Source organism: Oncorhynchus kisutch, linkage group LG9, assembly GCF_002021735.2.
Source record: "Oncorhynchus kisutch isolate 150728-3 linkage group LG9, Okis_V2, whole genome shotgun sequence".
In the NCBI taxonomy this organism is placed as follows: domain Eukaryota; kingdom Metazoa; phylum Chordata; class Actinopteri; order Salmoniformes; family Salmonidae; genus Oncorhynchus; species Oncorhynchus kisutch.
Genome location: NC_034182.2, coordinates 41,544,296 through 41,566,636, shown reverse-complemented (window position 1 = coordinate 41,566,636; position 22,341 = coordinate 41,544,296). Strand labels below are relative to the sequence as shown.

The following is a 22,341-nucleotide window of genomic DNA, read 5'->3' as shown; positions in this document are numbered from 1 at the left end:
TTACCCCCAACAGCACTTTCTGTCGATTTGTATAGACACTCATGCCAAATTGAGTCAAAAGCTTCTTTTTTTTAATCAACAAATCATGAGAAGACTTTCCACTTGTTTTGGATTGTTTGTCAATTAGGTTTTGCAGGGTGAATACGTGGTCTGACGTACGGACATTTGGTAAAAAGCCAATTCGACATTAGCTCAATACATTGTTTTCACTGAGGAAATGTACAAGCCAAGGTTGCTGTTGACGTTGCCATGGTAGTTATTGGGGTCAAATGTGTCTCCACTTTTGTGGATTACATTGATCAATCCTTGGTCAATCTCTCTCTCTCTCCTCTCTTTCTGCCCTTCATAAAATATACCTCATTGCCACTTTGTTTCCTCATAGTTTTGTCTAAAAGCGAGTGGAAATAAGGTCTAGATGGGTGTTTTTTTTTACAGTGGAAGTTATATTTATAAAATGTCTGGCTGGGCTAATGGGACAGTAGAGATTATATTTATGAATGGCTGGGTTGATGGGACAGTAGAGATTATACTTATGAATGGCTGGGTTGATGGGACAGTAGAGATTATATTTATGAATGGCTGGGTTGATGGGACAGTAGAGATTATACTTATGAATGGCTGGGTTGATGGGACAGTAGAGATTATATTTATGAATGGCTGGGTTGATGGGACAGTAGAAATTATATTTATGAATGGCTGGGTTGATGGGACAGTGGAGATTATATTTATGAATGGCTGGGTTGATGGGACAGTAGAGATTATATTTATGAATGGCTGGGTTGATGGGACAGTAGAGATTATATTTATGAATGGCTGGGCTAATGGGACAGTAGAGATTATACTTATGAATGGCTGGGCTAATGGGACAGTAGAGATTATATTTATGAATGGCTGGGCTAATGGGACAGTAGAGATTATACTTATGAATGGCAGGGCTAATGGGACAGTAGAGATTATATTTATGAATGGCTGGGTTGATGGGACAGTAGAGATTATATTTAAGAATGGCTGGGTTGATGGGACAGTAGAGATTATACTTATGAATGGCTGGGTTGATGGGACAGTAGAGATTATACTTATGAATGGCTGGGTTGATGGGACAGTGGAGATTATATTTATGAATGGCTGGGTTGATGGGACAGTGGAGATTATATTTATGAATGGCTGGGTTGATGGGACAGTAGAGATTATATTTATGAATGGCTGGGTTGATGGGACAGTGGAGATTATATTTATGAATGGCTGGGTTGATGGGACAGTAGAGATTATACTTATGAATGGCTGGGTTGATGGGACAGTGGAGATTATATTTATGAATGGCTGGGTTGATGGGACAGTAGAGATTATACTTATGAACGGCTGGGTTGATGGGACAGTAGAGATTATACTTATGAATGGCTGGGTTGATGGGACAGTAGAGATTATACTTATGAATGGCTGGGTTGATGGGACAGTAGAGATTATATTTATGAATGGCTGGGTTGATGGGACAGTAGAGATTATATTTATGAATGGCTGGGTTGATGGGACAGTGGAGATGATATTTATGAATGGCTGGGTTGATGGGACAGTAGAGATTATACTTATGAATGGCTGGGTTGATGGGACAGTGGAGATTATATTTATGAATGGCTGGGTTGATGGGACAGTAGAGATTATACTTATGAACGGCTGGGTTGATGGGACAGTAGAGATTATACTTATGAATGGCTGGGTTGATGGGACAGTAGAGATTATACTTATGAATGGCTGGGTTGGTGGGACAGTAGAGATTATACTTATGAATGGCTGGGTTGATGGGACAGTAGAGATTATATTTATGAATGGCTGGGTTGATGGGACAGTAGAGATTATATTTATGAATGGCTGGGTTGATGGGACAGTGGAGATTATATTTATGAATGGCTGGGTTGATGGGACAGTAGAGATTATATTTATGAATGGCTGGGTTGATGGGACAGTGGAGATTGTATTTATGAATGGCTGGGCTGATGGGACAGTAGAGATTATACTTATGAATGGCTGGGTTGATGGGACAGTAGAGATTATATTTATGAATGGCTGGGTTGATGGGACAGTGGAGATTGTATTTATGAATGGCTGGGCTGATGGGACAGTGGAGATTATATTTATGATTGGTTGGGCTGATGGAAGAGTGGAGATTATATTTATGAATGGCTGGGTTGATGGGACAGTGGAGATTATATTTATGAATGGCTGGGTTGATGGGACAGTGGATGCACAGTGATTCCTCAGATAGAACAGTAAATAGGCATTTTGATTGGGGTACAGCCGTGGGAAGTTGTGAAATAGATAACGTCTGACATTCTCTTTCAACCAATCGGCATCCAGGATTAGACCCGCCTGTTTTATAATCATTTGTACCTTCTTTCATCCTCACTCTATATTGACTGAAGGTGTGTGTTTATGTGTGTTTGGGGGGGGGGGATTGGTCAACAGAGTAAAGAGGGAATATGTTCCAGTAACAGCTCACGCGTTCAACTGTTATTCGTATCTCACTACGTGGGCAAATCCATTCAATACAGTCAGACACTCAGAAGCTGTCTCTCCTATAGAGATCCCTGATAAAGTAGACAGAATGCTCCTTGGACAATCAATTTTGTTCGCCGGTAAGTCTCTTACTCTTCTAATTTCTCTTTGTTTTTTCATCCTTTTCCTCTCTTCTCCTCTCAACCTCTAACGGGCTCCAGGGGCACTGCTCCTCCTATGTGTGTATGCTGTTTTTTTTTATCAGCAAAAGGACGCATTTATAAGGAGTATATTCTCTTGTCTGTTCTTCCAGCACTGCAGGCCAGCCTCTTTCTGGGTAAGTCTAGTCATCTAACAGTGATTGCTGATGGTATGTGTAGCTCAAGGCTCAAAACCCTCATCGAGGTGACAGAGAATAAAAGGGTGAAAAAATATCATTTTTTTTTCCTGTTCCAGGTTATGGAATGTCAGAGATTCGGAGCAGGTTCCTGACATGTGGTGATCCCAGCCTCCAGTGCGGTAAAGTAACTCCAGTGTAGTATAGTAACTCCAGTGCGGTAAAGTAACTCTGGTAAAGTAACTCCAGTGTGGTAAAGTAACTCCAGTGCGGTAAAGTAACTCTGGTAAAGTAACTCCAGTGTGGTAAAGTAACTCTGGTAAAGTAACTCCAGTGCGGTAAAGTAACTCCAGTGCGGTAAAGTAACTCTGGTAAAGTAACTCCAGTGCGGTAAAGTAACTCCAGTGTGGTAAAGTAACTCCAGTGTGGTAAAGTAACTCCAGTGTGGTAAAGTAACTCCAGTGCGGTAAAGTAACTCCAGTGCGGTAAAGTAACTCTGGTAAAGTAACTCCAGTGCGGTAAAGTAACTCTGGTAAAGTAACTCCAGTGCGGTAAAGTAACTCCAGTGTGGTAAAGTAACTCCAGTGTGGTAAAGTAACTCTGGTAAAGTAACTCCAGTTTGGTAAAGTAACTCTGGTAAAGTAACTCCAGTGTGGTAAAGTAACTCCAGTGTGGTAAAGTAACTCCAGTGTGGTAAAGTAACTCTGGTAAAGTAACTCCAGTGTGGTAAAATAACTCCAGTGTGGTAAAGTAACTCCAGTGCGGTAAAGTAACTCCAGTGTGGTAAAGTAATTCCAGTGTGGTAAAGTAACTCTGGTAAAGAAACTCCAGTGTGGTAAAGTAACTCCAGTGTGGTAAAGTAACTCCAGTGCGGTAAAGTAACTCCAGTGCGGTAAAGTAACTCCAGTGCGGTAAAGTAACTCCAGTGTGGTAAAATAACTCCAGTGTGGTAAAATAACTCCAGTGTGGTAAAGTATCTCCAGTGTGGTAAAGTAACTCCAGTGCGGTAAAGTAACTCCAGTGTGGTAAAGTAACTCCAGTGTGGTATAGTAAATCCAGTGTGGTTAAGTAACTCTGGTAAAGTAACTCCAGTGCGGTAAAGTAACTCCAGTGTGAAGTTGTTATTTACTATAATTATTATTATTATTATGTTATTATATTTAAACTTTTATTTGTGTGTGTAGATTACGGTGTGATCATGGTGTATGGGGTCAAATTCAGCACTATTGAGTTGTCATCAAACGAGAGACCTAAAGCCTGCTCCAATACAGAGGCCTACAACGGTGTGTCTAGCAGGTCTGTAAACACACGCATGCTCACACACACACACGCACACACACACACACACAGACACACGCACACACACACACACAGACACACGCACACACACACACACACACACACACACACACACACACACACACACACACACACACACACACACACACACACACACAGGCACACGCGCACACACACACAGAGACACCCGCACGCACGCACACACACACACACACACACACACACACACACACACACACACACACACACACACACACACACACACACACACACACACACACACACAGCACACAACTTCAGTCAATAACAAGCATGTTTGCTATGTTCTGCTTACAACATTGTTTATTTCCCAACTTCAGTGTCCTGTTGCAATATGTCCAGCAATTTTACAGTAATCGGGCCATGTCCACAAAGCGTCTCAGAGTAGAAAATGTGTTGTAAGTGCTGAAAATAGATACAATTTACTCCTACTCTTATGGGTAGAAATAAAAGCTATGCATGAAACCTCTTTAGTCATGAGAGTCACACCTAGTCGACAGATACTGAGGAGACCTCATGAGCTGTCCTAACCAGTTCAGAGTTACCAGCAGGTGTGTTGATATAGAAAAAGTAGCCAGTGGTTCATAGAGAGGCAATTGCTTTGGAGATATTAAAATAATGTTTAGATACTCTCAGACCATGAGAAACAACATTCTCTGGTCTGATGAAACCTAGATTGAACTCTTTGGCCTGAATGCTAAGCGTCATGTCTGGTGGAAATTTGGCACCATCCCTACGGTGAAGCATGGTGGTGGCAGCATCATGCTGTGGGGATGCTTTTCAGCGGCAAGCACTGAGAGACTAGCCAAGATCGAGGGAAAGATGAACGTAGCAAAGTACAGAGAGATCCTTGATGAAAACCTGCTCCAGAGCTGGAGCGAAGGTTCACCTTCCAACAGGACAACGGCTCTAAGCACAAAGCCAAGACAATGCAGGAGTTGCCTCGGGACAAGTCTCTGAATGTCCATGGGTGGCCCAGCAAGAGCCTGGACTTGAACCCGATCGAACATCTCTGGAGAGACCTGAAAATAGCTGTGCAGCGACACTCCCCGTCCAACCTGACAGAGCTTGAGAAGGTCTGCAGGAAGAATTGTAGATACTCCCCAAATACAGATGTGCCAAGCTTGTAGCATCATACCCAAGAATACGAGGCTGTAATCACTGCCAAAGGTGCTTCAACAAAGTACTGAGTAAAGGGTCTGAATACTTATGTAAATGTGATATTTCTGGGGTTTTCTCCTTATAAATGTGAAAAAATATGAAATATCTGTTTTGCTTTGTCATTATGGGATATTGTGTGTAGATTAAAGAAGAAAAAATACAATTTAATACGTTAGAATAAGGCCGTAGCGTAACAAAATGTGGAAAAAGTCAAGGGGTCTGAATACCCTAGTTCAGCCAGATGGGAATCTTATTAAGAACAGCTTCACAGAAAAACTGAGCTGCACTGAAAAAGAAAGTGGTCCTAAAACTGATAGCACAGAGAGGGGAAATGGAGAGAAATAACATCATGTTTTTAAAAAACCTAAGTAAGGTGGTGTTTTAGGTGTGTGACATTACTACTGCTCATACAGGTGTGATGGAAATGAGAAGTGTGATGTGGCGACATCCGGCAGTGTGTGTGACCTCTGTAACTCTGCATACCTGACTAATATCTTCCTGGACGTTACCTATGGCTGCCTGGAGAGCAGTGAGTAACCTACACACACACACACTCACATACACACTCACACACACATACAGTTGAAGCCGGAGGTTTACATACACCTGAGCCAAATACATTTAAACTCAGTTTTTCACAATTCCTGACATTTAATCCAAGTAAAAATTCCCTGGCTTAGGTCAGTTAGGATCGCCACTTTATTTTAAGAATGTGAAATGTCAGATTAATAGTAGAGAGAATGATTTATTTCAGTTTTAATATTTCTTTCATCACTTTCCCAGTGGGTCAGAAGTTTACATACACTCAATTAGTATTTGGTATCATTGCCTTTAAATTGTTTAACTTCAAATGTTTCGGGTTGCCTTCCACAAGCTTCCCACAATAGGTTGGGTGAATTTGGGCCCATTCCTCCTGACAGAGTGTCACGACTTCTGCCGAAGTCGTTGCCTCTCCTTGTTCGGGCGGTGTTCGGCGGTCGACGTCACCGGTCTCCTAGCCATCATTGATCCATTTTTCATTTTCCATTGGTTTTGTCTTGTCTTCCCACACACCTGGTTTCAATCCCATTCATTACCCGTTGTGTATTTAACCCTCTGTTTCCCCTCATGTCTTTGTCAGAGATTGTTTTATGTCAAGTGTTGTTTTATGGTTGTGTAGGTGCGCGACGGGTCCTCGTACCCATGTTTATTTATGTATGTACATATTAGTGTTTGGAGCATGTTAAGTGGGCATTTATTAAAAGACTCCATTTGACTCTCCTGCGCCTGACTTCCCTGCCACCTACACACGACTCTGACACAGAGCTGGTGTAACTGAGTCAGGTTTGTAGGCCTCCTTGCTCGCACACGCTTTTTCAGTTCTGCCAACAAATGTTCTATAGGATTTAGGTCAGGGCTTTGTGATGGCCACTCCAATACCTTGACTTTGTTGTCCTTAAGCCATTTTGCCACAACTTTGGAAGTATGCTTGGGGTCCTAGTCCATTTGGAAGACACATTTGCAACCAAACTTTAACTTCCTGACTGATGTCTTGAGATGTTGCTTCAATATATCCACATAATTTTCATCCCTCATGAAGCCATCTATTTTGTGAAGTGCACCAGTCCCTCCTGCAGCAAAGCACCCCCACAACATGTTGCTGCCACCCCCGTGCTTCCCGGTTGGGATGGTGTTCTTCGGCTTGCAAGCCTCCCCCTTTTTCCTCCAAACATAACGATGGTCATTATGTCCGAACAGTTCTATTTTTGTTTCATCAGACCAGAGGACATTTCTCCAAAAAGTATGATCTTTGTCCCCATGTGCAGTTGCAAACCGTAGTCTGGCTTTTTTTATGGTGGTTTTGGAGCAGTGGCTTCTTCCCTACTGAGCGGCATTTCAGGTTATGTTGATATAGTACTCGTTTTACTGTGGATATAGATACTTTGTACCTGTTTCCTCCAGCATCTTCTCAAGGTCCTTTGCTGATGTTTTGGGATTGATTTGCACTTTTCGCACCAAAGTACGTTAATCTCTAGGAGATCCTTCCTGAACGGCTGCGTGATCCCATGGTGCTTATACTTGCGTACTATTGTTTGTACAGATGAACGCGGTATCTTCAGGAAGTTGAAAATTGCTCCCAAGGATGAACCAGACTTGTGAACGTCCACAATTTTTTTCTGAGGTCTTGGCTGATGTCTATTGATTTTCCCATGATGTCAAGCAAAGAGGCACTGAGTTTGAAGGTAGGCCTTGAAATACGTCCACAGGTACACCTCCAATTGACTCAAATGATGTAAATTAGCCTATCAGAAGCTTCTAAAGCCATGACATCATTTTCTGGAATTTTCCAAGCTGTTTAAAGGCACAGTCAACTAAGTGTATGTAAACTTCTGACCCACTGGAATTGTGATACAGTGAATTATAAGTGAAATAATCTGTCTGTAAACAATTGTTGGAAAAATTACTTGTCATGCACAAAGCAGATGTCCTAACCGACTTGCCAAAACTATAGTTTGTTAACAAGACATTTGTGGAGTGGTTGAAAAACGAGTTTTAATGACTCCAACCTAAGTGTATGTAAACTGACGACTTCAACTGTACATTCATGCTCACACACAGCAATATGCTGAATCTTTTTGTCAATATGATCTATGTGTGATGTGTTTGTATGAGTCAAATTTTTGTCGTCCACAGAGAAGGTGACTACCTGTGAGGGTGTGGTGCATTTGGAATGTGGTAAGAAACAACACTCTGTGTGCCAATCGTTTACTTAGTTGAGTTGACTCGTGAGTCTCTCATGCTCCCGCTTCTCTTGCTCTCTCTCTCATAGGAGATGGGGTGGTCTTTCTCCAGAAAGCACTGTATGGACGCATAGACAGCCAGACCTGTAGTCAGGGACGACCTCAGAGTCAGCTGACTAACACAAAGTGTTCCCAGGAAGGAACTCTGGCACTCTGGTCACAGAGGTACACGCACACACACACGCACGCACGCACACACCCACACACACACACACACACTATAGTGTGCAGAGCCAAGTCAAATCACTTCAGATTCAAGTTGGAATTTGACATTTTTGAACGTGCTCAGGAAGCTCAGTCAAAACCGTCCACTAGGGTGCAAACAAAACAAGTCCCTGGAGCTAGAACCCAGGTCTATATGACAGACTGCTGCTGTTCAGACCACAGCACCATCCATCCGCATTTAGTTACCGAGGCAAGTCTTAATACATGGCAAAACTTAACAGGGTAGTCGTTTTTCTGGTTTTAACCTTCATCTAACCAATCGGAATGAATGCCTGAAGTTAATCTTAGTTGTTTGTGTCCCTAAACGCTGAACTTAACCCATGTCGCCACTAGGGGCAACACTATTACCATCAAGTAGGCTTACATTTAAAGCAACTTCAAAATTTGACGTTTGGAGAAATGTGGACAAACGTCTAATTTTGCGGTGAGACTGTGAGAGCTTGTTGATCAAATCAGCATCAAGTACAGGGGCTCAGAGGGCTCTGAGGCCAACCGCTCAGACAAGCTCCAGATATCTGTTTTTACAGGCTATGTTGGAGTTATGGCTTTGTTATGGTTCTACTGGTGTTGCTCTGTGGTTGTTCCAGGTGTGACGGGAAGCAGACGTGTGAGGTGAACATGAGAGTGAATCACATCTCGGACCCTTGTTTCGGAACCTACAAATATCTGGACGTCACCTACATCTGCCTTCCTGCTAGTCAGTATTCTCCCTCTCCTGTCCAATGGGCTTGTTGTTCACTTGATACCAAGCACAGGTTGTTGTTCACTGACATTCCACTTCTGACACCTATATTGTACTTGTACAGTGGACAACAACCTGTGTAGGGGTGTAAAGTGAACAATTAGTCAATGGAAATGTGCTTGTGCATGATACAAAGTAGTCAACACTTTTTCATGAATGGAGCCCCATACTGTGTTGTCACAATCACTCCTTCCTTCCCATCTCTCTTTGATTGCTCCTCCCACCTCTCTTTGATTGCTCCTCCCACCTCTCTTTCATTCCTCCTCCCACCTCTCTTTGATTGCTCCTCCCACCTCTCTTTCATTCCTCCTCCCACCTCTCTTTCATTCCTCCTCCCATCTCTCTTTCATTCCTCCTCCCACCTCTCTTTGATTGCTCCTCCCACCTCTCTTTCATTCCTCCTCCCACCTCTCTTTGATTGCTCCTCCCACCTCTCTTTGATTGCTCCTCCCTCCTCTCTTTCATTCCTCCTCCTACCTCTCTTTGATTGCTCCTCCCACCTCTCTTTCATTCCTCCTCCTACCTCTCTTTGATTGCTCCTCCCACCTCTCTTTCATTCCTCTTCCTACCTCTCTTTGATTGCTCCTCCCACCTCTCTTTCTTGCTCTTCATCCTTTTCCTTATCCCCCATTATCTCAACAGCAGGGCTGATGTTGTGTCTGAGCAGCAGGGCTGATGTTGTGTCTCAGCAGCAGGCCTGATGCTGTGTCTCAGCAGCAGGGCTGATGTTGTGTCTCAGCAGCAGGGCTGATGTTGTCTCAACAGCAGGGCTGATGCTGTGTCTCAGCAGCAGGGCTGACGTTGTGTCTCGACAGCAGGGCTGATGTTGTGTGTGTGCGTTGTGTTTTCAGAGACCAGTATCACCTGCGAGGGCTCAACCAGCTCCCTGGACTGTGGTGAGCACATGATTACACCCACAAACACCCTCACCTAAACACCCCCCTCAACCTTACCCCTGTGTAGGTAAGGGTGCAATTCAATTATTGTGTGTGTGTGTGTGTAGGTAAGGGTGTGATAAAGGTGTTTCATGCTAACTACGGCCGTAGAGACGGCTCTACCTGTTCTGCTGGACGACACGAGCTCAGCAACCAGAACTGTCTGCAACCCAAAACCCTGGACGTTGTCAAACAATGGTACTTTCTCTATCCATCTCCCCATCTCTCCTCTCTAGTTTGGGGATGTCAGTGGTGTTGAAAGTTGGTTTACAAATATCCCCCCTTGTGTGTTATAATTGTGTTATAAATGTGTAACTCTGCAGGTGTGAGGGAAAGAGTCAGTGCACTGTGGGGCTTGATCCGGTCTTCGGGGACCCCTGCTTTGGAACCTACAAATACCTGGAGGTTTCCTACACCTGTCTGGGAGGCTGTGAGTACAAAACAGCTATCAGCTAAGTGCAGAAGAAGGAGATGAGGGAAGGAGAGGAGATGAGGAAGGGGATTAGATGAGGAGAGGAAAGAGAAGAGGAGAGGAAAGAGAAGAGGATGGAGAGGAAGGAGATGAGGGGAGGAGATACGGAGGGGAAGGTGAGGAAAGAGAGGAGACCAGGAGAGGAAGAAGAACTGGAGACGAGGAGAGGGAGATGAAACAGGAATAAGGAGAGGAGAGATGAGGAAACAAGAATAGGAAGGAGAGGAGATGAAACAAGAAGAGGAAGGAGAGAAGAGAAGGAGAGGAGATAAGGAGAGGAGATAAGGAGAGGAGATGAAACAAGAAGAGGAAGGAGAGGAGATAAGGAGAGGAGATGAAACAAGAAGAGGAAGGAGAGGAGATAAGGAGAGGAGATAAGGAGAGGAGATTAAACAAGAAGAGTAAGGAGAGAAGATAAGGAGAGGAGATGAAACAAGAAGAGGAAGGAGAGAAGATGAGGAAATGAAGAAGCTACTGTAGACTATTGAGATGATAGAGAGGAGAGGAAGCTACTGTAGACTATTGAGATGATGGAGAGGAAGCTACTGTAGACTATTGAGATGATAGAGAGGAGAGGGAGCTACTGTACTGTTAACATGATGCAGAGAAGAGGATGGAGGAGATGAAAGAGAGGAGGCGTAGAGAGGAAGGCTTTGTAGACGATTGAAATGTAGGAGAGGTGATGAAGCCACTCTAGACTATGGAGGTAATAGAGAGGAAGCCACTGTAGACTATGGAGATAGTAGAGAGGAAGACACTCTAGACTATGCAGATAGTAGAGAGGAAGCCACTGTAGACTATGGAGATAGTAGAGAGGAAGACACTCTAGACTATGGAGATAGTAGAGAGGAAGCCACTGTAGACTATGGGGACACCCCTCTGACTGTAACCTACCTCAGCCCCTACAGTGTAATGATGGCCTGGCTCGGCTGCTGCCACTTCCTGTCCGCCTCCATCGGTGAGTCCTGTCTACTCTACTGCTGGTCTACATATGAACCCATATGAATTGATGTGATAAACGATTGACTGAATCTTTTTATTTGTCTTTCTTTCATTCAACAGAAGAACTTCGACTGGATGCCCTTTTTACTCTGGATTTAATCCATAATCAAACACGATGAACCACTGATAAATCAACTAAGAAACCAATCAATAAATCAATGTGTAAACTAGTGACTGAATGTTAATGTGTAGCCAGCTCATTTTCAGACCAGTGTTTTTAGAGAACACAACCCTACCTATGTTATTGATTTGGATGTCAAACGATATGTTACAATTAAAATAAAATGAATGTGAGGCAGCTGAGAAATTGACTTTTTCTTCTGAGACAGAGAATGTTTTTTTTTTATGTTTCACTATGTTAGTAGTGCCTGACTCTAGCCTGGAAGGCTATTTACACAGAATGGACATTGGTATTACACACTTCAATTGGTATTATTACACTTTGCATTGGTATTACACACTTCAATTGGTATTATTACACTTTACATTGGTATTACACACTTCAATGCTCTGGGAGTGATTATGACCTTAGATACGAAAAAGGTGTGATTAGCGAGTCAAAATAAATATCTATATATATGTACAGTTGAAGTCAGAAGTCTACATACACTTAGGTTGGATTCATTAAAACTCGTTTTTCAACCACTCCACTAATTTGTGCATGACACAAGTAATTGTTCCAACAATTGTTTATAGACAGATTTAACTTATTTCACTTATAATTCACTGTATCACAATTCCAGTGGGTCAGAAGTTTACATAAACTAAGTTGATTGTGCCTTTAAACAGCTTGGAAAATTCCAGAAAATGATGTCATGGCTTTAGAAGCTTCTGATAGGCTAATTGACATAATTTGAGTCAATTGGAGGTGTACCTGTGGATGTAATTCAAATACCTTCAAACTCAGTGCCTCTTTTCTTGACATCATGGGAAAATCAAAAGAAATCAGCCAAGACCTCAGAAAAAAATTGTAGATCTCCACAAGTTTGGTTCATCCTGCAACAAAACTAGAGCCTTTAGGACCTGCCTTGTTGTTAGTGCTGTTAAGGTAGAGCAGCACTTTATTGTGGACAGACTTCTCCCCATCTGTTGTATCAATATGTTTTGATGTATCAATATATGTATCAATATGTTTTGACCATGACAGTTTACAATCCAGGGTTATTACAAGCAGTTTAGTCACCTCAACTTGCTCAATTTCCACATTATTTAGTACAAGATTTAGTTGAGGTTTAGTGAATGATTTTAAATATTTAGGATTCATTTATTCCTTGCCACCCACTCTGAAACTAACTGCAGCTCTTTGTTAGGTGTTGCAGTCATTTCAGTCACTGTAGTAGCTGACGTGTGCAGTGTTGAGTCATCCACATACATAGACAGGCTGGCTTTACTCAAAGCCATTGGCATGTCCTTAGTAAAGATTGATAGGTTGGCTATTTGAGCCAGTAAAGGGGGCTTTCCTATTCTTAGGCAGCGGAATTACTTTTTCTTTGCGCACTTTCTAGTAGACTTAAATTGAAGATCTGGAAAATAGGAGTGGCAATATCGTCCGCCATTATCCTCAGTCATTTTCCATCCAAGCTGTCAGACCTCGGTGGCTTGTCATTGTTGATAAGACAACCATCATTTTCTTAACTCATCCACACTCACTAATTATGGTTTAAATGGTTTTGCTGTCCAGATTCATCTACACTTGTAAGATATCCAGACACAATGTGTGCCTGATTACCTCACTATACCTCTACCACTGTCTCAGTCAAACTAGTATGAAACAAGGCATACCTACTTGAATTTGTTTATGACGCCATTTGTTTTTTATTCCTTTTTTTTGTCATTTACAATATCATACTGGCACAGTGTACATAATTACTAATCAACAATAAAAAAATGTGACAACTTATTAAGTGTAAAAATTCTGAAGTATTTGCTACATTATGTTGACATAATGCAGGAAAAACAGTAGCACTACCACAACATTACTGAAAAATAAAACCATTGTAAAAAATGTCATAAATTTTTTACATTTACGAGAAACACATTCTTAACTGCCACGTTACATTTTACTTGACATTATACAAATGTAGCTAATACATGGAATTAGAAATGTTGTCAATACTAAAGAAAAATCACAAAATATATATTTGGAAACATCCTATCAAAAATTAAAACATCCTAACTAATGTGTAAAAAATATTCCTAACGTGAAAATGTTCCCAGACGTTCAGATTGTGTTCTCAAGTCCCCTCCTGTACTCCCTGTTCACTCATGACTGCACGGCCAGGCACGACTCCAACACCAACATTAAGTTTGCCGACGACACAACAGTGGTAGGCCTGATCACCAACAATGACGAGACAGCATAAAGGGAGGAGGTCAGAGACCTGGCAGTGTGGTGCCAGGACAACCTCGCCCTCAACGTGATCAAGACTAAGGAGATGATTGTGGACTACAGGAAAAGGAGGACCAAGCACGCCCCCATTCTCATAGACGGGGCTGTAGTGGAGCAGGTTGAGAGCTTCAAGTTCCTTGGTGTCCACATCACCAACAAACTAACATGGTCCAAGCACACCAAGACAGCCGTGAAGAGGGCACGACAAAACCTATTCCCCCTCAGGAGACTAAAAAGATTGGGCATGCGTCCTCAGATCCTCAAAAGGTTTTACAGCTGGACCATCGAGAGTATGGTTGCACCATCGAGAGTATGGTTGCATCACTGCCTGATATGGCAACTGCTCGGCCTCCGACCGCAAGGCACTACAGAGTGTAGTGCGAACGGCCCAGTATATCACTGGGGCCAAGCTTCCTGCCATCAAGGACCTCTATACCAGTGTAGCTCCCTTCTGTAACCACGAGCACAACCGTTCCTTGATTTTAACTGGCGGTTTTATTCTGTAGTTTTAGTCAGAATTATCACCTTCCGTGAGAACTATAAAGTAAATGAAAAATACAGTTAAGCACACTCTTACAACCTTATCTTACGAGTGACTTATTAGCTTGGTATAACTCTGAAGTGCTTACATACATAAACAGTATAACCGGCGTTATAACGGGTTCAGATTAAACACATGTATGAAGGAAAAATACCTCATTGGCTGCTTATTACAGAAGGGAGGAAATCAAACTTCACACTTATTATTCCTGGCATGAATTCACACTTCATCCTAACATACACTCTTCAACCTTTATGAACTACACTCGATGACATGAAAACTTAGCTAATGCAGCGCAGGATTGCCTTCCCTCCAAAAGTGTGTTGCTGCAATAAGGATCCCCGATACAACAGTATTAGCTACGTAGTTCCGCTTTCATTATCATTTCCCCCGCACAGCGGACATGTAAATAATTCAAACAAAAGACAACGACATAACCTGTAAATCTAACTGTCAATTTACAACCAGGCGGTGTCAAAGGAAGGACCTAAAAATTGTCATAGACTGTTGTCTTTCGCTACCACACGGCAAGTGGTACCGGAGCGCCAAGTCTAGGTTCAAGAGGCTTCTACCCCCTGCTACTCTCTGTTATTATCTATGCATAAGTCACTTTAATAACTCTACCTACATGTATATATTACCTCAATTACCTTGACTAACCGGTGCCCCGCACATTGACTCTGTACCGGTATCCCCTGTATATAGCCTCCACATTGACTCTGTACCGGTATATCCCCTGTATATAGCCTCACTATTGTTATTTACTGCTGTTCTTAATTATTTGTTACTTATATTTCTTGTTTTTTGGGGGTATTTTTCTTAAAACAACATTGTTGAAAAAGGGCTTGTAAGTAAGAATGTCACTGTAAGGTTTACACCTGTTGTATTCGGCGCATGTGACAAATACAATTTGATTTGATTTGATTGTGACATGTTGTAAAATGTCTAAATTTGTTGTAAAATGTCTCAATGACTTAATTTTTTTAATATATTTTTTATTTCACCTTTATTTAACCAGGTAGGCCAGTTGAGAACAAGTTCTCATTTACAACTGCGACCTGGCCAAGACAATTCCACAACGACTACCTAATACACACAAATCTAAGTTAAGGGATGGAATAAGAATATGTACACATATGGATGAGCGATGATCGAATGGCATAGATGCAAGATGCAATAGATGGTATACAGCTATGGCAAATAGGAGTGGCCTATTATCCTCAGTAATTCATATTTTTTCCCACTAATTGGTATTTCGACCAATTACATCAGATATTTTCTCATCAGATCTTTTCAGACCTGGTCTGATTGGTCAAAACACCAAATAGTGTAAACGCAGGCTAAGAAAACTGTTTCTGTTTGACCATTGGACCAGGTGAGACTCCCACAACCAGAAAACATATTGCATGCCGAGATCAACTTTTCAGATTTTTTTCTTTTTAACATGATTTGAAGATTTTTACATTAACATTATAAAAACAGTTCTGTTAGGAATTAGATTTTTTTCAGGAGGCCTAATACATTATCAGAGGATATTGGCTACGGCCCTAGACTGCCAATATTGTTCCTCTCAGACAATATTACATTTCAAATCTCAAGCTTTGATTGACGAAATAGATCAGTTGGTGTAGCACTTGCGACTCACAGCTGAGCGTAAATTGAAATAATTCGCTTTTTATTTTCATGTTGCTTCAAAGATAACTGGGAACTTGGGGAAAAAAACGAGGTCAAATCATTAAGTCAATGAACTTCAAGTCGGAAAGATGGAGCCCTAGAAAGATGGCTAAGTTTTCCAGTTGGCTGTTGAAAAAAGAGCCAACTCTTTTTTGTTGTTAAATGCACATATTCCAGTCAGTATAATCTGATATTTTCTAGTGAGCAGTACATTGCTCTATATTGCAAACTGTAACAGGGGAAAATCTACGGTTTCAAATGAAATGTCACCAGATGGCTCTACCATTAAAATAATAATAGTGAGCACCTTAGAAAGCGGCTATATTGCAAGGAGCTTCTCTTTCCGTCTCCTGTTCTGCACTGCTGTGAAAAACAGGGGATGGTCAAACCAAACACCATGTAGACATCCATCTACTACATCCATCCATCAACTACATCTCTCTACTACGGTACATCCATCCATCTACTACATCCATCCACTATATCCAGCCATCTACTACATCCATCCATCTACTATATCGCTACTACAGCCATAAATCCACTACATCCATCTACTATATCGCTACTACATCCATCCAGCCACTACATCCATCTACTATATCTCTACTACGTCCATCCATCCACTACATCAACCACATCCATCAATCTACCACATCCATCTACCTACTACATCCATCCATCTACAATATATATCCATCCATCCTTCCACTACATCCACCTACTACACTGCTTTCACCAATCATATGTTTCCACGGTAGTCAAATCAAATCCAATTGCACTGCAGACAAAGGAGAAGAGCAAGGAGATGATGATGAATTGGACCAGTGCAGAATACTACTGTACACACCCTAATATGAAGTGCACTAGATACATAAAACAATGTGTTAATATATAGTGCTGTAGTTTTCATTGTGTTACAGACATTTAAAGACAGTCTTTGGATTCAGAAGTCTGATGATTGCGACTATGGTTAGAAGCTAGAAGGGCATCAGTCTCAGCCTCTTCAGCAGGTGTAGCGACTTTACTCTCTCTTTCAGAAACAGAAACTTCTACAGGTTTTGTTTTATAGTGGCTAGCATCTAATATCGTCATAGGGGCTGTGTCACCTTGACCTGGGTTAAAAAGAGGAAACAGCTCCCCAATGAACATGGCTCTCACAGTGACAATCAGTTTATTGTCTTTTACGTTGATGAAAGAGAGTACTCCTTGGTCATAGTCCAAATACACACCTAGTATCTGAGGTCTAGGATTGGCAGGAAGTAGGATGTCGGGGGCCATATTAAGCCGTAAGCCTTTCTCTTTGTCTGAGGACAGGAACCAGAAACCATTGGAAGGTGTGGCTGGTACATCACCTTGTCTTTTAACAAGCCCACTTGCCAGTCCAACCCACCAGGATTCTTTAACACCTACCTTCTCCTTATCCAGTCTAACCTCCCAGTAAGCATGGCTGCCCGAGGTAAAACCATGAGTTCCAAGTATATAAGCATGCTCACCCGGAGGACATGAATTATCTTTACTGTCTCTCACAATTTTACCAGTTAAACCAACTGTCAGATAAGGAGGAGCTGTCTTGAGATCCAATGTGACATCCACTGTTGAAGACAAACACAGACTCAGGAGATGGCAATGAACTGTAATAACAACAATAATGATAATAATAATCAGAATGTATCAGAAATATTTCAAAATAGATTACCTCCAGCTTGTCTCATATTCTCTATATCCACTAAATCTACACAAAAACAGGGACAATGTGTAAATGTTAAATGTTAAATGTATATTGTACAGTAAGTATTCTGTAATAGGGATCAATATTTGCTATACACTCTTAGAAGTGTAGCATCTTGTAATGTAAAGAAAGGCAATATCAGAATAAATTCAGATTCTCTTTGGAAAATGTCAAAATAGATTACCTTCAGGTTGTCTCATAGTCTCGATATCCACTATATCTACACAAAAACAGGGAGAGTAGGAAAATGTTAAATGTATTCTGTACAGTAAGTATTTTGGATCAATATTTGCCATATGATAAAGAAAGACATGTGGTGACTAAATGCACAGAATATGGTCCATAGGTAGTGTTTATAATTTAGTGTCCATTGACTTGATGTAGTGCTAATTTAGAGTTTTTATTGTATTCTCTTACAGGATCAATGTAGGCCTAGTTACAGTATAAAATACCACAACATTTAGGACACATGGTGATAAAGTTAAGCATTGAAAATCAAATTATGAACACTGACATTGAAAAGTGTGATGATGATAAATAGATTTCTTACCTCCTTTGAGCACATGTGTTGATTTGTTTCCTGAAAAGCAAAACACACATGAGTTTTCAATCGAATCATAGGAGGGATAAAGGTGGCATTAGGAGATGTCTTGATGACTTGCCTAATGTTTTCTCCTGTAGGTAATCCAAATATGGTGGAAAGAGGATTCCATACCCTCTTAGGCTCAAGTTCAAATGTGAGCCAGTCTTAACATTTTCATGGCATTGTATGCTTATCAATATATAGTATAACTATCAAAACCAAAAACATAGCCCTGACCTCTCTTTTTGTAGAGCACACCGATGAAGACAACGGACAGGAGCAGAAGTAGAGCTAAAATGATGACAGCTGTTTGCAGTCCTGATGAAGTCTCTGGAAGTAGAAAGAAGGTATCCCTTATTTAATTCAACAAACTGGTGGACACACACACCTTGTGATAGGTTCCAGATCAGCATATTCTCATAGCAGAAAGAAACACGGTTATTATCTTTATTTACCTGGTACAGCCGCAAGGTTCCGTAGGTCTACTCTTCCCTCCATCTCCTCCCCTTCAGACAGAACCAGAGAACAGGATACCCAGGGAGCACTGGAGGAGGAAGAGAGGACCCAGCTGTGGGCAGACACCAGACCATGGGCACCACTGCTGTAGTCCAGCTTCTCAGGTTTCAGAGTCTGCCTCCCATCTGACCACTGTAGCCTGGGCCTTGGCTTCCATCCATGGGAAACACAGCTCACATTCACAGAGTCAGCATCTGTTCTGACTGCTGAGAGGAGAGGAGGGGTGCCCATCACTGGGAAGGAGATTAAGTGCACATTAAGGAGGAGGGGATTAAAGTCTCAAATAAAAAATAATATATATTTTTTAACCTTGGCTAATTCAACTATTTGTGAAAGAATGATGGAGAAAGAATGATGGATATCATTTCATTTCTGGATATGTTTTGCTTAAATGAACTCACCAGTCACATTGAGAAAGACACTGGCAATCTCATACCCCTGGTTACTGCTGACGTAACACACATACTCCCCTTGGTCTCTCAGAGTGACATTAACCAGCTTCAACGTCACATCCCCTCCCTTCAGCCCTTCTGATGTAACCTCCCGGAGCCCCAGGGAGCTGCGGCCCACGTATTGGGACTGCTGTGATGCTTCCTGGATCTTCCTCTCTCTGTAGTGCAAGACCGGGTTGTCGAAATCTTTGGGCTGGTACCAACGCACCTCCAGGCCCTCTGCGTTCATGGAAGGGGTGAGCCAGCATGGCATGGTGGCAACATGTCCCAACCGTGCAGAGACCGGATCCACGGGTACCGAACACGTGAACATTTCTGATAGAGGAAGGAGAAGGGTTTCAAACTATCACCATCTTATGATTACACTGTTTTACTTTGTTTTAACTTGGTGAGTTTAAAATGTCAAACGTCATAAAGTTATTATTTTTATTACTAAAAGCCTCAGAAATGTGTTGTTTGTTTTTTGTCAAATACATCTCAAGGCACCTCCAAAATTTATTTTATTTTTATTATACATTTATTCCAAAGTTATGGCTAGAATGCATTTGTGGTCTGGTATCCAAAGATCCGATATCTTAAAATCTGTAATATCCATAAAAAAAACCTGTAGCCTTGTAAATACGAGACTGATTCACACTGCAGATACAACATCAATATTAGCTTGCGGGATCAGGCGGCTTTGCAAAGCTAGAAAACTGTCACTAGATACCACAGCCACAAAGTTATAAACCCTGCCTAACACCGTACCCAAACCGGCCGCACGCCATCGTGAGCAAATTGATTTTGTCCCCCCACACCGAACGAGATCAAGACACGCAGGTTAAAATATCAAAAGTAACTCTGAACGAATTATATTAATTTGGGGACAGGTGAAAAAGCATTAAACATTTATGGCAATTTAGTCAGCTAGCTTGCATTTGCTAGCTAATTTGTCCTATTTAGCTAGCTTGCTATTGCTAGCTAATTTGTCCTGGGATATGAACGTTGAGTTTTTATTTTACCTGAGATGCACAAGGTCCTCTACTCCGACAATTAATCCACACATAAACCGGTCAACAGAATAGTTTCTAGTCATCTCTCCTCCTTCCAGGATTTTTCTTCTTTGGACTTATATGGCAATTGGCAACTATAACTTTCTTTCTTTTTTAATTTTTTATATATATATTCATAATACAGATCAACAACTTACATTGCTACATCATGCAAAACAAAATGCAGGCACTAACAATACAATACTAAAACATGCAAAAAATATCAATTAAATAATAAAAATAAACTATTCTAGTGCAATTGTAATCACACTGAAAAAAATCTCATTGGCAAATAACTTTCATAAAAGGTTTATTACCACCACTGATGTCTTTCAGTCACACAGGAGGGTATAACCAATGAGGAGAAGGCAGATGGGTGTCTGCTTCTATAAACCAATGAGGAGACGGGACATGGATATCTGCTTCTATAAACCAATGAGATGGGACATGGGTATCTGCTTCTACAAACCAATGAGGAGATGGGAGAGGCAGGACTTTCAGCGCGATCAGTGTCACAAATAGAACTGACTACTGTTCTTTCCCTTGGCAACGCAGACCATAGTTGGCGCGCGCGAGCAGTGTGGGTGCAATAATTGAATAATTATATGTCGGTGTGACGGGAAGGAATTGCGCCGGCAAAAGATTCCAAATAGGCCTATACAAATACAGTAATTAGTCTATTACAGTTCCTTTATTGACTCATTTTTATAATTCAGTAAAGATTTTAAACCGCCACTACTAGTCTTGGCTACTCACCAGAAGTGGCAGTGGAGAGAGACACACCCCAAGCTGCCAATATGTACAACCACATAACCTGAAAAGAATGAAAAATTGTTAATGTCACTATATTGAAATCCTGCCTATCGTTCGCGGGCACATATTACTTTAACCTTCAAATAGCAATCTAAAATATATTGATTGGGTTATGGTCGGTCGTGCAAAAATAATTTAAATACTGTTTTTCCGCAATAGTTTATTACAAATTCGACAAAGGTAAACCACATTACGCCACGAGGTACATTTAAAAGCGAAGGTCTACTTACTGTATACAGGGCCCTCGAGCTGTTTTTTTCAATAACGCAAGGTGGCATGTCGTGCGTAAAATCTCTGAAAAATCACGACATCCAAATGAAGTCGGGAAATATTAGTTCAGAAAATAATGATTACAATCCTTTATCATATATCTCAATCACACTTATGCGAATAACTAGACCTGATCTTCCCCCGACAAGACCGTAGAACAATACATGTACTGTGCCTAGTTGTCGCAGTTTTACTTTCACTTTCGAATTTGTTCAACTGTACTGTAGACTTTCAGAACTAAACCAAGATAGATATGGAACGCCGTTTGGGTCTTTGCCTGTAAACAAAGATACACGTCAAATATTACTATTTGACACGTTTAATTTCAAATAACACCATTTTATTATAGAATGTTGTATGGAACGCCGTTTGGGTCTTTGAGTGTCAAAAAAATACACTCGTCAAAAGAACATTCACTCATAATCAGAAAAAATAACTATTGTAACACTATGCACATATTGTTGTACAGTTGAATGGTGAGGTATAGGCCATTTCTATCTACAGTATGTATTAAATGAACATCTATTTTACATTCGGATAGGTTATAGGCGGAGACTAACTCTGGTGTGAAATAACACCTTCAATTCAATTCGGGTTTTTTTTCAAGTTCAAATCCCTGAGCTGACAAGGTCGTTCTGCCCCTGAACAGCAGGGGTTAACCCACTGTTGGGGTTAACCCACTGTTCCTAGGCCGTCATTGAAAATAAGAATTTGTTCTTAACTGATTTGCCTAGTTAAATAAAGTTTAAATTAAAATAAAATAAAAAAGAAATTATGGTCATTCCAACTGCCCTTAACTAAGTGTCTTTGGTAGACGGAAAGGGTGAAAGAGAGTGAAAGACAGAGAGATGGGGGAGAGAG

General features: G+C 41.3%; 2 protein-coding genes across 2 annotated transcripts; one reads left to right on the top strand and one right to left on the bottom strand.

Annotated features, from left to right (window-relative positions):
- The first annotated feature begins 2,381 nt into the window (after positions 1–2,381).
- LOC109876313 (L-rhamnose-binding lectin CSL1) lies at positions 2,382–11,793 on the top strand. The gene is made up of 13 exons (XM_020468745.2): positions 2,382–2,630; positions 2,804–2,827; positions 2,947–3,009; positions 4,012–4,123; positions 5,740–5,855; positions 8,000–8,041; positions 8,136–8,271; positions 8,919–9,028; positions 9,925–9,969; positions 10,077–10,206; positions 10,332–10,438; positions 11,380–11,438; positions 11,543–11,793. Exons 1-12 carry the CDS (start codon positions 2,600–2,602, stop codon positions 11,391–11,393), a joined length of 930 nt encoding a protein of 309 aa, XP_020324334.2. The 5' UTR covers positions 2,382–2,599; the 3' UTR covers positions 11,394–11,438; positions 11,543–11,793.
- A 1,480-nt stretch (positions 11,794–13,273) lies between these two features.
- Positions 13,274–21,690, bottom strand: LOC109876311 (butyrophilin subfamily 1 member A1). Its single transcript, XM_020468743.2, has 9 exons — positions 21,441–21,690; positions 21,154–21,211; positions 19,316–19,681; positions 18,854–19,147; positions 18,636–18,728; positions 18,366–18,395; positions 18,000–18,035; positions 17,783–17,818; positions 13,274–17,678 (listed from the first exon to the last, which is right to left on the bottom strand). The coding sequence occupies exons 1-9, from the start codon at positions 21,486–21,488 to the stop codon at positions 17,011–17,013; spliced, it is 1,629 nt and encodes a 542-aa protein (XP_020324332.1). The 5' UTR covers positions 21,489–21,690; the 3' UTR covers positions 13,274–17,010.
- Positions 21,691–22,341: the final 651 nt, after the last annotated feature.

Coding starts and splice junctions, on each gene's coding strand:
- LOC109876311 (XM_020468743.2), bottom strand. CDS start 21,488: ATGCCACCTTGCGTTATTGAAAAAAACAGCTCGAGGGCCCTGTATACA. Junction 18,396..18,635: donor TGTGCTCTACAAAAAGAGAG/GTCAGGGCTATG, acceptor TTTGCTTTTCAG/GAAACAAATCAACACATGTG. Junction 17,679..17,782: donor GAATATGAGACAAGCTGGAG/GTAATCTATTTT, acceptor TGTCTTCAACAG/TGGATGTCACATTGGATCTC.
- LOC109876313 (XM_020468745.2), top strand. CDS start 2,600: ATGCTCCTTGGACAATCAATTTTGTTCGCCG. Junction 3,010..4,011: donor TGATCCCAGCCTCCAGTGCG/GTAAAGTAACTC, acceptor TTGTGTGTGTAG/ATTACGGTGTGATCATGGTG. Junction 9,970..10,076: donor AACCAGCTCCCTGGACTGTG/GTGAGCACATGA, acceptor GTGTGTGTGTAG/GTAAGGGTGTGATAAAGGTG.